The following is a 15,346-nucleotide window of genomic DNA, read 5'->3' on the forward strand; positions in this document are numbered from 1 at the left end:
ATATAGCGAGTTAGCTAGTTTAACAGGCAAAAACGACCTAAAACTAATGTAATGAAAGGTAGATGACTAGCTGTCAATTATTCCTGGCTAGCTAGTTATCCAGTTAGCCCTATTGACTTACTATGGAGTTGTGATCTACGCACACTTCAGTGGGTATTGTAGGCAGGTAAACCAAAATAACACAGTATGTATTACAGATGAAAGGGCTGTGCAAGGGCAACATTTCATTCCTGAAGTCATGAGTTCATTTTCTCTCGCTGCAGCCCAAATAATCTCTGCCATTGATTTCAATAAATGTTGCGTTGTTTTTTTACGTGGTTGGTTTCCGTACATACTTTCCATCGAAGCTTGCATTGGTGAATGCTTCGGAATGTGTACAAGCGGGAATACGAATCTGAGAAGTGCCGCTCCGTTTCGTAAACTTTGATTTGGACTCATGGTAGCTTGGATCACGGTAGCCATGCATATTGAAATACACCCAATATGGTGAAGTGTGTAAGAAGTGTGTAATCTCACATAGCGTTTAGGTGTAGTTTCACATAGCGTTTAGGTGTAGTTTCACATAGCGTTTAGGTGTAGTTTCACATAGTGTTTCGGTGTAGTTTCACATAGCGTTTAGGTGTAGTTTCACATAGTGTTTAGGTGTAGTTTCACATAGTGTTTAGGTGTAGTTTCACAGTGTTTAGGTGTAGTTTCACAGTGTTTAGGTGTAGTTTCACATAGTGTTTAGGTGTAGTTTCACATAGCGTTTAGGTGTAGTTTCACATAGCGTTTAGGTGTAGTTTCACATAGCGTTTAGGTGTAGTTTCACATAGCGTTTAGGTGTAGTTTCACATAGCCTTTAGGTATAGTTTCACATAGCCTTTAGGTATAGTTTCACATAGCGTTTAGGTGTAGTTTTAAAAACACCATTGGGGCATTAGGTCTCCTTATGGTGGGTAGTCACGTTACCATCTAAACAAGGACTATATTTCTGCTTACTGCTTAAACAAGAGGGCCAAACAACTAGCGGTTAGATTCCTTTGTCTTCACTGGGAATACTTCAGTATGTGCTGAAAGAGGGAAAAGGATAGTGTTGATCGTGTTGCTGTTCCAAAAGGCCCTGGAGTCGTACAACTCAGATAAAACAAGGGACTGAATAGAAACAGTAACCTTCCACTGTAGTCTGTCTGTATGTTCATCTGTCTTTTTTCCACCGTGGTATTGAATATAAGGATAATATGGCTACAGTGTTGAATTACAGTGGAACATACTCAACTGAGTCACCAGTGAGTATTGGTTATCGGCTTGTTTTGCAGAGTACGGAGGGGTAATAAACTACTACCCTAATGTATCTAAACTATTTTAAAAGGGCACTTAACAAAGATATATTCCCACACTCTGCTAACTCATAGGTATTAACACGTTGTCATAGCTGCTAACACATGGCGAATATGGCTCCATACTGCAACCATTCTTATTACTTTCTTCTGTAGTGATTGAAGAGGGCTCCCGAGAGGTGCAGCGGTCTGAGGCACTGCCTCTCAGGGCTTGAGGCGTCACTACAGACACCTTGGTTCAATTCCAGGCTGTATCACAACCGGCTGTGATTGGAGAGTCCCATAGGGACAATTGGCCCAGCGTCGTCCGTGTTTGTCTGGTGTAGCCCGTCTTTGTAAATAAGAATTTGTTCTTAAACTGACTTGTCTAGTTAAATAAAGGTTACAAAATAAATAAATTAAAAAAAGAGGCCTGGGAGGCTGGAGAGGCCCTTACCCCCAAGCATTATCTCCTGTAATGGGTCTGATTGCTCTCTCTCTCTCTCTCTCTCTCTTTCTTTCGGGAATTCAATCTTTTTCAGTCTTTACTTTTTTTTTAAATCAAACTTGAAATGGTAAAATCCTATGTAATTGTATTCATGGATAAAATACGATTATAGAAAGGAAAAGGAGAACGTGTAAAATACCAAGAACAGATGTCCACTTAGCATCGTTGCCTGACAGGGGCGCGTAGTAAAAGTGTAATTTTCCACTTCAGCGGCGTAAAGATTCCCGTGCCATAAACGTCCACGGGTTCAAAGGGGATACTCGACGCCGATTGGATGGTGAGGATACGTGACAAACCATTAAGCTACACTTTAATAATAGTATATTGGGGTATCTTTAACCTATCACACAAAAACGCTTTGTTCCAAAATGTGATAACACGCAATCTAGATATTCAAGTAACATTTTCATCTGAAGCAATGCAACACAGTTTGAAGTTAGACATTTGAAGATGATCACGATGAAGAGGATGAGAACGCTACTTACTCTTTAGCGCCGTTATCAACATATTCCCGTCTTTGATCAGTTCTTTGATGAATTTGTTTGTTCGGTCCAACTCTATTTCATGATATTTTAGCCGTTCTCTGAAATCAGGGCTATCCAGAAAAGAATCGCTAAACTCCAGAGTTGGGAGTCCCATTCTGAACTCGAAAGTAAGACTATGTGTCCCGCACAATAAACTATTTTAAAAGTTATTTTCCGATCATAAGTATTTACCTAACAGAAGTTTGTTTTCATCATGCTATACCGGTGTTATTCGCAATCTAGAGTTGTCGAAACTTTTTTCCCTCCCACTTTCCCGGTACTTCCGCCGTAGATATGTTCTTTTCTCATCAACATTCTCTCCAGAGCCCCTCACCAAAATGACCCGTGACTGTGAGACTCCTGCTGGTGAGGTTTGGGACGCGTTTTGTTTGCCTTGCCAAATATTAGAAACTACTGTATGTGTGTCTTGGTTGTAAATGAGTTAAAACTACACTCAACGTAAACTAAACAAAAATGTAGTTTAAACTTTAACTCGTAAATAAATAAAGTTAGATGATAATGCATTCTGTGTTTTCTCAACCATCATTTTAAAGTATATATTAACCTACATGGGCGTGGTATATATAACGTATCCGATTGTAGCCTACAGGCATAAAACTACCAATGTAGCCTGGATCACGTTTCTCTTGGGAAATACTGCATCATATGGCTGACTCTACACAATTGAAAAGTGTAACCTAACGCTGCTTATTCAGGCCAGCCTGTCGAGCACGAACAGAAAATAAATATAAACTTTAAGTGAACACGGCTTGAGGGTTTTACACAACAGTCAAGTTTTATTCCCATAGAACCACAGCAATGTGTGTGACCTAAAGCAGTACAGAGAGTTTGATAAAGGAACTGAGACACATTTGTGCTCACAATGAATACAAGGGAGAATACAGCCAAACAGAAATGTTATTCAGCTACCTCACAAAATCTACCATAATCCCATACATATTAAGCTTGTGCAATAAAACCAACAAAATGTAGCTGTATAAACACTCCACTACGTATACCAGCTCACATAAAATAAAGATATTGTTCAGAAACAGATGGGAGCGTTGATGTGTATCATCAGTATGGTTGTGTGTACCGATAACACTGAAACTGGAGGGCTATGAGCTGGTGTCTGTGTGTGTGTGATGCGTGCGTGTGTAGTCTGAATGAATAACGCGGTAAAGGAGGGCCATTATATTACCGTATAACACTGTAGATCCTAATTGGAGCCAGAGGAATCACTCACCTATGGAACACAGAGAGATAATGATGATGATGTCAAAACTCCAAATTAGCATTTGCTAGGTTGGCACAGAGGAGTTGATTCATAGTCCTTAACATATCAATATTGCTTAAGCACTGTGTGGCAATCTAGTGTTGCTGTTGGTACTGCATGATGAATTACAAGTATGATGCTTTGACAATGATAAGAATACCATGTAGAAGAAGAGAAAAGTGACTGGCTGACTAACTGACTAACTGGCTGGCTGACTGGCTGACTAACTGACTGACTAACTGACTGACTGACTGACTAACTGGCTGACTAACTGGCTGACTAACTGGCTGACTGACTGACTGACTGACTGACTGACTGACTAACTAACTGGCTGGCTGACTGACTGACTAACTGACTGACTAACTGGCTGGCTGACTGACTGACTGACTGACTAACTGGCTGACTGACTGACTAACTGGCTGACTAACTGGCTGGCTGACTGACTGACTGACTGACTGACTGACTAACTGGCTGACTGACTAACTGGCTGACTGACTGGCTGGCTGACTGACTGACTGACTGACTAACTGGCTGACTGGCTGACTAACTGGCTGACTAACTGGCTGGCTGACTGACTGACTGACTGACTGACTGACTGACTAACTGGCTGACTGACTGACTAACTGGCTGACTAACTGGCTGACTAACTGGCTGACTGACTGACTGACTGACTAACTGGCTGACTGACTGACTAACTGGCTGACTAACTGGCTGACTAACTGGCTGACTGACTGACTGACTGACTAACTGACTAACTGGCTGACTAACTGGCTGGCTGACTGACTGGCTGACTGACTGACTAACTGACTAACTGGCTGACTAACTGGCTGGCTGACTGACTGGCTGACTGACTAACTGACTGACTAACTGGCTGACTAACTGACTGACTGACTAACTGACTAACTGGCTGGCTGACTGACTGACTGACTAACTGGCTGACTAACTGACTGACTGACTAACTGACTGACTAACTGGCTGACTGACTGACTGACTGACTGACTAACTGGCTGACTGACTGACTAACTGACTAACTGGCTGGCTGACTGGCTGACTGACTGACTGACTGACTGGCTGGCTGACTGACTGACTGACTGACTGACTAACTGGCTGGCTGACTGACTGACTGACTAACTGGCTGACTGACTGACTGACTGACTAACTGGCTGACTAACTGGCTGACTGACTAACTGGCTGACTAACTGGCTGGCTGACTGACTGACTAACTGACTAACTGGCTGGCTGACTGACTGACTGACTAACTGGCTGGCTGACTGACTGACTGACTGACTGGCTGGCTGACTGACTGACTGACTGACTGACTAACTGGCTGGCTGACTGACTGACTGACTAACTGGCTGACTGACTGACTGACTGACTAACTGGCTGACTAACTGGCTGACTGACTAACTGGCTGACTAACTGGCTGGCTGACTGACTGACTAACTGACTAACTGGCTGGCTGACTGACTGACTGACTAACTGGCTGACTGACTGACCGACTGACTAACTGGCTGACTGACTGACTGACTGACTAACTGGCTGACTGACTGACTGACTGACTAACTGGCTGACTAACTGGCTGACTAACTGGCTGACTGACTAACTGGCTGACTAACTGGCTGGCTGACTGACTGACTAACTGGCTGACTAACTGGCTGGCTGACTGACTGACTGGCTGACTAACTGGCTGACTGACTGACTGGCTGGCTGACTGACTGACTAACTGGCTGACTGACTGACTGGCTGACTGACTGGCTGACTGACTAACTGGCTGGCTGACTGGCTGACTAACTGGCTGACTGACTGACTGACTGGCTGACTGACTGACTAACTGGCTGACTAACTGGCTGACTGACTGACTGACTAACCAACTAACTGGATGGCTGACTGACTGACTAACTGGCTGACTGACTAACTGGCTGACTGGCTGACTAACTGGCTGACTGACTGACTGACTAACCAACTAACTGGCTGGCTGACTGACTGACTAACTGGCTGACTGACTGACTAACCTGCTGGCTGACTGACAGACTGACTAACTGGCTGACTGGCTGAATGACTGACTCTGACTGGCTGACTGACTGACTGGCTGGCTGGCTGAATGACTGGCTGACTGACTAACTGACTGACTGACTGACTGTCTGACTGACTGACTGACTAACTGGCTGACTGACTGACTAACTGGCTGACTGACTGACTAACTGGCTGACTAACTGGCTGGCTGACTGACTGACTAACTGTCTGACTGACTGACTAACTGGCTGGTTGACTGACTGACTAACTGGCTGACTGACTGACTAACTGGCTGACTAACTGGCTTACTGGCTGACTGACTAACGGGCTGACTGGCTGACTGACTGACTGTCTAACTGGCTGACTGACTGACTAACTGGCTGACTGACTGACTGACTGACTAACTGTCTGACTGACTGACTAACTGGCTGGCTGACTGACTGACTAACTGGCTGACTGACTGACTAACTGGCTGACTAACTGGCTTACTGGCTGACTGACTTACGGGCTGACTGGCTGACTGACTGACTGTCTAACTGGCTGACTGACTGACTAACTGGCTGACTAACTGGCTGACTAACTGGCTGACTGACTGACTAACTGGCTGACTGACTAACTGGCTGACTGACTAACTGGCTGACTGACTGACTGACTGACTAACTGGCTGACTGGCTGACTGACTGACTGACTAACTGTCTGACTAACTGACTGACTGGCTGGCTGGCTGACTGGCTGAATGACTGGCTGGCTGGTTGAATGACTGACGCTGGCTGGCTGGCTGAATGACTGACTCTGGCTGGCTGAATGACTGACTGGCTGGCTGAATGACTGGCTGGCTGAATGACTGACTCTGACTGGCTGACTGACTGGCTGGCTGGCTGAATGACTGGCTGACTGAATGACTGGCTGTCTGCTAAATGACAACAATGTATATTTAAACAGTAGAGTGTCTGCAAAATGACAACAATGTATATTTAAACAGTAGAGTGTCTGCAAAATGACAACAATGTATATTTAAACAGTAGAGTGTCTGCTAAATGACTACAATTTATATTTAAACAGTAGAGTGTCTGCAAAATGACTACAATATAAATTTAAGTCCAAATGTAAACACCTCATAGTTTTACATAATTGTTATGAAAAGCATTACATGCATAAGCAGCACTGCAGACAGTTTGGTACAGTAGTATTCTACATCATCAGTCTGGTACAGTAGTATTCTGCATCATCAGTTTGGTACAGTAGTATTCTGCATCAGTCTGGTACAGTAGTATTCTGCATCATCAGTCTGGTACAGTAGTATTCTGCATCAGTCTGGTACAGTAGTATTCTGCATCAGTCTGGTACAGTAGTATTCTGCATCAGTGTGGTACAGTAGTATTCTGCATCAGTCTGGTACAGTAGTATTCTGCATCAGTCTGGTACAGTAGTATTCTGCATCAGTGTGGTACAGTAGTATTCTGCATCAGTCTGGTACAGTAGTATTCTCCATCAGTCTGGTACAGTAGTATTCTGCATCATCAGTCTGGTACAGTAGTATTCTGCGTCATCAGTCTGGTACAGTAGTATTCTGCATCATCAGTCTGGTACAGTAGTATTCTGCATCAGTCTGGTACAGTAGTATTCTGCATCCGTGTGGTACAGTAGTATTCTGCATCATCAGTCTGGTACAGTAGTATTCTGCATCATCAGTCTGGTACAGTAGTATTCTGCATCCGTGTGGTACAGTAGTATTCTGCATCAGTCTGGTACAGTAGTATTCTGCATCAGTCTGGTACAGTAGTATTCTGCATCATCAGTCTGGTACAGTAGTATTCTGCATCCGTGTGGTACAGTAGTATTCTGCATCAGTCTGGTACAGTAGTATTCTGCATCAGTCTGGTACAGTAGTATTCTGCATCATCAGTCTGGTACAGTAGTATTCTGCATCCGTGTGGTACAGTAGTATTCTGCATCAGTCTGGTACAGTAGTATTCTGCATCCGTGTGGTACAGTAGTATTCTGCATCAGTCTGGTACAGTAGTATTCTGCATCAGTCTGGTACAGTAGTATTCTGCATCAGTCTGGTACAGTAGTATTCTGCATCATCAGTGTGGTACAGTAGTATTCTGCATCAGTCTGGTACAGTAGTATTCTGCATCATCAGTCTGGTACAGTAGTATTCTGCATCATCAGTTTGGTACAGTAGTATTCTGCATCCGTGTGGTACAGTAGTATTCTGCATCAGTCTGGTACAGTAATATTCTGCATCAGTCTGGTACAGTAGTATAAATAATCTGCTCTGACCTCAACCAAGGATCATAAAAAGTTGTGCTATAAATTCTCAGACAAACAAAAGATTCCTAGATGCCCTTCCAGTCTCCCTCCACCTACCCAAGGACGTCAGAGGACAAAAATCAGTTAAGCACCAAACTGAGGAACTAAATGTAACCTTTGCATAATATCCTAGATGCAGTCTCACCCCTATAAACAAAAAAACATTTGTCACAAGAAATGTGCTCGCTGGAGTACAGAAAAGAGCTTTCAGAAAACGGAAATGGCGCTAGAATTTCTAAGCAAACAGCTGGAGGCAGGGTTTTCTCCTATAGAGCAACATTCTATCCATGTGAGAGAAACAGGCTCAGTCTTGACTTTTATGTCTTTACTGAAGACTCGTCTCTTCATTAGGTCCTATGATTGAGTGTAGTCTGGCCCAGGGGAGCGAAGGTGAACCGCCCTTGCTGTCTCTGCTTGGCCGGCTCCTTTCTCTCCACTGGGCTTCTCTGCCCTATTACAGGGGCTGGGTCACCTGGCTTACTAGTGGTCTTCCATGCCGTCCCTAGGAGGGGTGCGTAACTTGAGTGGGTTGTTACTTACGTGATCTGCCTGTCCGGTTTTGCGCTCCCTCGGGTTTGTGCGGTGGAAGAGATCTTCATGGGCTATACTCGGCCTTGTCTCAGGGTAATAAGTTGGTGGTCTGTTGATATCCCTCTAGTGGTGTGGGGGCTGTGCTTTGACAAAGTGGGTGGGGTTATATCCTGCCTAGTTTGCCCTGTCCGAGGGTATTGTCGGACAGGGCCACGACCCCCCCTAACGACCCCCCCCCATTATCCACAGAGCCTGAAGGTTGTGTGCATGAGTGTGTGTGTTTGCATCTGTTCATGTGTTTTTGTGCGAGTGTGTCTGTAGTGTGAATCTGTGTGTGTACATGCATGTGTCTGAGTGTACATGCTTGTGTCTGAGTGTACATGCGTCTGAGTGTACATGCTTGTGTCTGAGTGTACATGCATGTGTCTGAGTGTACATACATGTGTCTGAGTGTACATGCATGTGTCTGAGTGTACATGCATGTGTCTGAGTGTACATGCATGTGTCTGAGTGTACATACATGTGTCTGAGCCCTGAAGTTGTGTGAATCTGCACCCTTAATGAACAACAGTGGATCAGCCCCCAGTCTCTAGTTGGAGGACAACACAGTCACATGATTAAGTCATTCCCTACAAAGATAGCAGACGGCTCTGTGAATGTGCAGCTTAATGCAATTACATGTTGCTTAAAGGGATACTTCAAGCAATACATATATTTCTTAAAAGGAGAATTCAGTGTAAAGTATTTAGAAGGAACAACATGTGTGGGTGGTTAGATGTGTAGGGTAGGTGTGTGGGTGGTTAGATGTGTAGGGTAGGTGTGTGGGTGGTTAGATGTGTAGGGTAGGTGTGTGAGTGGTTAGATGTGTAGGGTAGGTGTGTGGGTGGTTAGATGTGTAGGGTAGGTGTGTGGGTGGTTAGATGTGTAGGGTAGGTGTGTGGGTGGTTAGGTGTGTAGGGTAGGTGTGTGGGTGGTTAGATGTGTAGGGTAGGTGTGTGAGTTGTTAGATGTGTAGGGTAGGTGGTGTGGGTGGTTAGATGTGTAGGGTAGGTGACTGTGGGTGGTTAGATGTGTAGGGTAGGTGTGTGGGTGGTTAGATGTGTAGGGTAGGGGCTGTGGGTGGTTAGACATGTATCGGGTGGGGGTCTGTGGGTGGTTAGACGTGTATCGGGTAGAACTGTGGGTGCTTAGACGTCTATCGGGTAGAACTGTGGGTGGTTAGACATGTAGTGTAGGTGGCTGTGGGTGGTTAGATGTGTAGTGTTGGTGGCTGTGGGTGGTTTGACATGTGTAGTGTTGGTGGCTGTGGGTGGTTTGACATGTGTAGTGTTGGTGGCTGTGGGTGGTTGGACATGTGTAGGGTAGGTGTCTGTGGGTGGCTTGACATGTGTAGGGTAGGTGTCTGTGGGTGGTTGGACATTTGTAGGGTAGGACACTGTGGGTGGTTAGACATGTGTGGGGTAGGACACTGTGGATGGTTAAATGTGTATCGGGCAGGACACTGTGGGTGGTTAGACATGTGTAGTGTAGGTGGATTGTGGGTGGTTATACGTGTAGGTTAGGAGTCTGTGGGTGGTTAGACATGTGTAGGGTAGTATGATATGGGTGGTTAGATTTGTGTACGGTAGTGAAGCTGGGTAGTTAGACATGTAGGTAGTTAGACTCTCTCTGTCTCTCTCTCTGTCTCTCTCTCTGTATCTCTCTCTGTCTCTCTCTCTCTCTCTCTGTCTTTCTCTCTCTCTCTCTCTCTCTCTCTCTCTCTCTCTCTCTCTCTCATATATATATAAACATGAGCCTGTACACAACAGACATTATGCTATATCTTCCACAGCACTGTGGGTACATGAAACCACTCAAACACTCTAGGAGACACATAAAGATTGTGTGTGATACACCCACAGCCCTCCTCCCACTCTCTGCCTCACTCATAGTGCATTACACAGGGGATATCTGGCCTCTCTAATGGACAATTACTAGTTCACTAATTGCTCCATTCCCACCTGAGGATTGTCTTTTTTTCAGCCATCTATTTCCTGTGTTTGAGGGGTGTAAAATCTCTCTGGATGGATTGCTTTCATTTTACAGTGACTCTTTCATGCTCTAGCTTGTGCCTGTTGTTTTGTCCCGTTAATATTACAACTGTGGAAATGTTTTGTAATGACCTGTCAAACACACCCTGGTAATGGCTGACATGGGCTCAATGGAATACATTGTCTTTCTGTTGCAATCTATAACAGCACTAATGCTTCGTCTGTGATTTAACTCACCGTCTCAACATTCACAAGAAAGACAGAGAGACAGCAGGAGCGGTAGAGATACTCTGAATGATCGGCTATGAAAAGCCAACTGACATTTACTCCTGAGGTGCTGACTTGCTGCACCCTCGACAACTACTGTGAGTATTATTATTTAACCCTGCTGGTCATTTATGAACATTTGAACATCTTACCCATGTTCTGTTATAATCTCCACCCGGCACAGCCAGAAGAGTACTGGCCACCCCTCAGAGCCTGGTTCCTCTCTAGGTTTCTTCCTAGGTTCCTGCCTTTCTAGGGAGTTTTTCCTAGCCACCGTGCTTCTACACCTGCATTGCTTGCTGTTTGGGGTTTTAGGCTGGGTTTCTGTACAGCACTTTGTGACATCAGCTGATGTAAGAAGGGCTTTGTAAATAAATTTGATTGATTGAAATACATTTGATTGATATCTACCCCGTTTGTTCTACCCCGTTATGCTAATGTATTCATATATGCAAAGGAATAACACAACTACAAATACCTGATAACATTAGAATATGTATATACAGTATGAGTGCATTCTAAGAAAAAAAGTGTAATTTGACAATAAATCCCTGAATTCCATTTATCATTTTTCCGTGCCAGTAAAATGTTTTATATGCTATAGTTCAGTCGATATCTGATAGATTTGAACCATTTTGATGACCGTTGCTAGTGCGTTACACAGGGGATCTCTGGCCTCTCTAATGGGCCGTCACTAGTTCAGATGGAAAAAAGAGAGCCTGACGTTAGGTCCCAAATGACAGCCTATTATTCCTTTGTTGCACACTACATTTGACAATGGCCCATAGGGCTCTGGTCAAAAGTAGTGCACTATATAGGGAATAGGGTTCCATAGGGTCCTGCTCTAAAGTAGTGCACTATATAGGGAATAGGGTGTAATTTGGGACGCACTTCAGTTTTCACTAGAGGATTGGTTAGCCAACCGCCTGCGAACGTCCCCCGTTGGATATCAATAAGCCATGCAGAAAATGCATCGATTAGCTTTCCGGTGCAGGGAGGGTTATTTGTGAGTCAAACGCCTTTTGATTTGATTTCTTCCGACATCAGCGTGGCTTATTGCATGACGAACTCTGTGGCACATTTAGCATCATATGAGGAAAGGCCCTTATTAGGGCGTTGGGATAGGAGAGTGTTCTCTCTATTATGGATACAGTTCTTTCTGTCTCCTTCTGCAGTAGGAGGAGGGGTGTTACAGTATAATATGTCCCTCTGTCTCCTTCTGCAGTAGGAGGAGGGGTGTTACAGTATAATATGTCCCTCTGTCTCCTGCAGTAGGAAGAGGGGTGTTACAGTATAATATGTCCCTCTGTCTCCTCCTGCAGTAGGAGGAGGGGTGTTACAGTATAATCTGTCTCTGTCTCCTTCTGCAGTAGGAGGAGGGGTGTTACAGTATAATATGTCCCTCTGTCTCCTTCAGCAGTAGGAGGAGGGGTGTTACAGTATAATATGTCTCTGTCTCCTCCTGCATTATGAGGAGGGGTGTTACAGTATAATATGTCTCTGTCTCTTTCTGGAGTAGGAGGAGGGGTGTTACAGTATAATTTGTCCCTCTGTCTCCTGCTGCAGTAGGAGGAGGGGTGTTACAGTATAATATGTCCCTCTGTCTCCTGCTGCAGTAGGATTTTTTTTTATTTTAGCCCAATTTTACCAGGTAAGTTGACTGAGAACACATTCTCATTTACAGCAACGACCTTGGGAATAGTTACTGGGGAGAGGAGGGGGATGAAATAGCCAATCGGATGCTGGGGATGATTATGTGACCGTGATGGTATTGAGAATTTATCCAGGACACCGGGGTTAACATCCCTACTCTTATGATAAGGGCCATGGGATCTTTAGTGACCACAGAGAGTCAGGACACTTGGGTTAACATCCCTACTCTGACGATAAGGGCCATGGGATCTTTAGTGACCACAGAGAGTCAGGACACTTGGGTTAACATCCCTACTCTGACGATAAGGGCCATGGGATCTTTAGTGACCACAGAGAGCCAGGAGAGAGGACTGAATTTTCGTTTTTTTTTTGGTATCCAAATGTGATGTATAAAACGGAGCTATTTCTAATACACAAATAATCTTTTTGGAAAAACTGAGCATCTGCTATCTAACTGAGAGTATCCTCATTGAAAACATAAGAAGTTCTTCAAAGGTAAATGATTTTATTTGAAGGCTTTTATGTTTTTGTTGAAATGTTGCGTGCTGGATGCTAACGCTAATGCTAACGCTAAATGCTACGCTAGCTAGCTACTTTTACACAGATTATTGTTTTCCTATGGTTGAGAAGCATATTTTGAAAATCTGAGATGACAGTGTTGTTTACAAAAGGCTAAGCTTGAGAGATGGCATATTTATTTCATTTCATTTGCGATTTTCATGAATAGTTAACGTTGCGTTATGGTAATGAGCTTGAGGCTGTAGTCACGATACCGGATCCGGGTTTGGGAGATCAGAGAGGTTAATGGAAGCCTCTCCAACATAATACAGGTAGAATCAGGAATTCCATAGGGCAGCTGTTTAGGCCCCTTACTTTTTAAATCTTTACTAACGACATGCCACTGGCTTAAAATAAAGCCAGTGTGTCTATGTATGCGGATTTAGATTTGTACCTTTATTTAACTAGGCAATTCAGTTAAGAACAAATTCTTATTTTCAATGACGGCCTAGGAACAGTGGGTTAACTGCCTGTTCAGGGGCAGAACGACAGATTTGTACCTTGTCAGCTCGGGGGTTTGAACTTGCAACCTTCCGGTTACTAGTCCAACGCTCTAACCACTAGGCTACCCTGATGACTCAACACTGTACACGTCAACTACTACAGCAACTGAAACGACAGCAACACTTAACAAAGAGCTACAGTTAGTTTCAGAATAGGTGGCAAGGAAGAAGTTAGTCCTAAATATTTCAAAAACTAAAAGCATTTGGGACAAATCATTCACTAAACCCTAAACCTCAACGAAAACTTGAAGTCTGTCCATAATAAAGCGCTGCTCTACCTTCTTAACAACACTATCAACAAGGCAGGTCCTACAGGCCCTAGTTTCTACCTTCTTAACAACACTATCAACAAGGCAGGTCCTACAGGCCCTAGTTTCTATCTTCTTAACAACACTATCAACAAGGCAGGTCCTACAGGCCCTAGTTTCTACCTTCTTAACAGCACTATCAACAAGGCAGGTCCTACAGGCTCTAGTTTCTACCTTCTTAACAACACTATCAACAAGGCAGGTCCTACAGGCCCTAGTTACTACCTTCTTAACAACACTATCAACAAGGCAGGTCCTACAGGCCCTAGTTACTACCTTCTTAACAACACTATCAACAAGGCAGGTCCTACAGGCCCTAGTTACTACCTTCTTAACAACACTATCAACAAGGCAGGTCCTACAGGCCCTAGTTACTACCTTCTTAACAACACTATCAACAAGGCAGGTCCTACAGGCTCTAGTTTCTACCTTCTTAACAACACTATCAACAAGGCAGGTCCTACAGGCCCTAGTTACTACCTTCTTAACAACACTATCAACAAGGCAGGTCCTACAGGCCCTAGTTACTACCTTCTTAACAACACTGTCAACAAGGCAGGTCCTACAGGCTCTAGTTTCTACCTTCTCAACAACACTATCAACAAGGCAGGTCCTACAGACCCTAGTTTCTACCTTCTTAACAACACTGTCAACAAGGCAGGTCCTACAGACCCTAGTTTCTGCCTTCTTAACAACACTATCAACAAGGCAGGTCCTACAGGCCCTAGTTTCTACCTTCTTAACAGCACTATCAACAAGGCAGGTCCTACAGGCCATAGTTTATACCTTCTTAACAACACTATCAACAAGGCAGGTCCTACAGGCCCTAGTTTCTATCTTCTTAACAACACTATCAACAAGGCAGGTCCTACAGGCCCTGGTTTTGTCGTACCTGGACTACTGTTCAGTCATGTGGTCAGGTGCCACAAAAAGGGACCTAGAAAAATTCCAGTTGGCTCAGAACAGGGCAGCATGCCTTGGATGAACACAGAGAGCTAATATTAATAATATGCATGTCATTCTCTCCTGGCTCAAAGTGAAGGAGAGATTGACTTCATCACTGCTTGTTTTTGGAAGAAATGGTGACAGTACTATATAGAGCCATGACTACCTGGAACTCTATTCCACATCCAGTAACTGATGCAGCAGGAGAATCAGATTTAAAAACAGATAAAAATACACCTTATGGAGCAACGAGGACTGTGAAGAGACACAAACAGACACCGACACATGTATACACAAACACACACACACGATAACACACGCACTGTACACATACACACATGGATTATGTGTTGTAAATATGTGGTAGTAGAGTAGGGGCCTGAGGGGGGACACTTAATATGTTGTGAATGTATTTTAATGTTTTTAAAATGGTTTAATTTTATAATTTTGCTGGACCCCAGGAAGAGTAGCTGCTGGTTTGGCAGCAGCTAATGGGGATCCATAATAAACCCCAGGAAGAGTAGCTGCTGGTTTGGCAGCAGCTAATGGGGATCCATAATAAACCCCAGGAAGAGTAGCTGCTGGTTTGGCAGCAGCTAATGGGGATCCATAATAA

The 15,346-nt window shown here is 44.1% G+C and overlaps 1 protein-coding gene across 4 annotated transcripts in view; it reads right to left on the minus strand.

The window, feature by feature from the left end:
• LOC110515989 (rho GTPase-activating protein 42) overlaps nt 1-2,645 on the minus strand; it is a 224,508-nt gene extending 221,863 nt beyond the window's left edge. For 3 of the 4 annotated variants that reach the window (XM_036965193.1, XM_036965192.1, XM_036965191.1), the window contains exon 1: nt 2,292-2,645. In XM_036965193.1, the coding sequence (XP_036821088.1) occupies nt 2,292-2,445 (154 nt within the window). In that variant the 5' untranslated portion in view covers nt 2,446-2,645. The remainder of the gene's footprint in view (nt 1-2,291) is intronic. The other variant, XM_036965194.1, reaches the window with a different exon arrangement.
• Between the last annotated feature and the right edge of the window lie 12,701 nt (nt 2,646-15,346).

Source organism: Oncorhynchus mykiss, chromosome 27, assembly GCF_013265735.2.
Source record: "Oncorhynchus mykiss isolate Arlee chromosome 27, USDA_OmykA_1.1, whole genome shotgun sequence".
Taxonomy (NCBI): domain Eukaryota; kingdom Metazoa; phylum Chordata; class Actinopteri; order Salmoniformes; family Salmonidae; genus Oncorhynchus; species Oncorhynchus mykiss.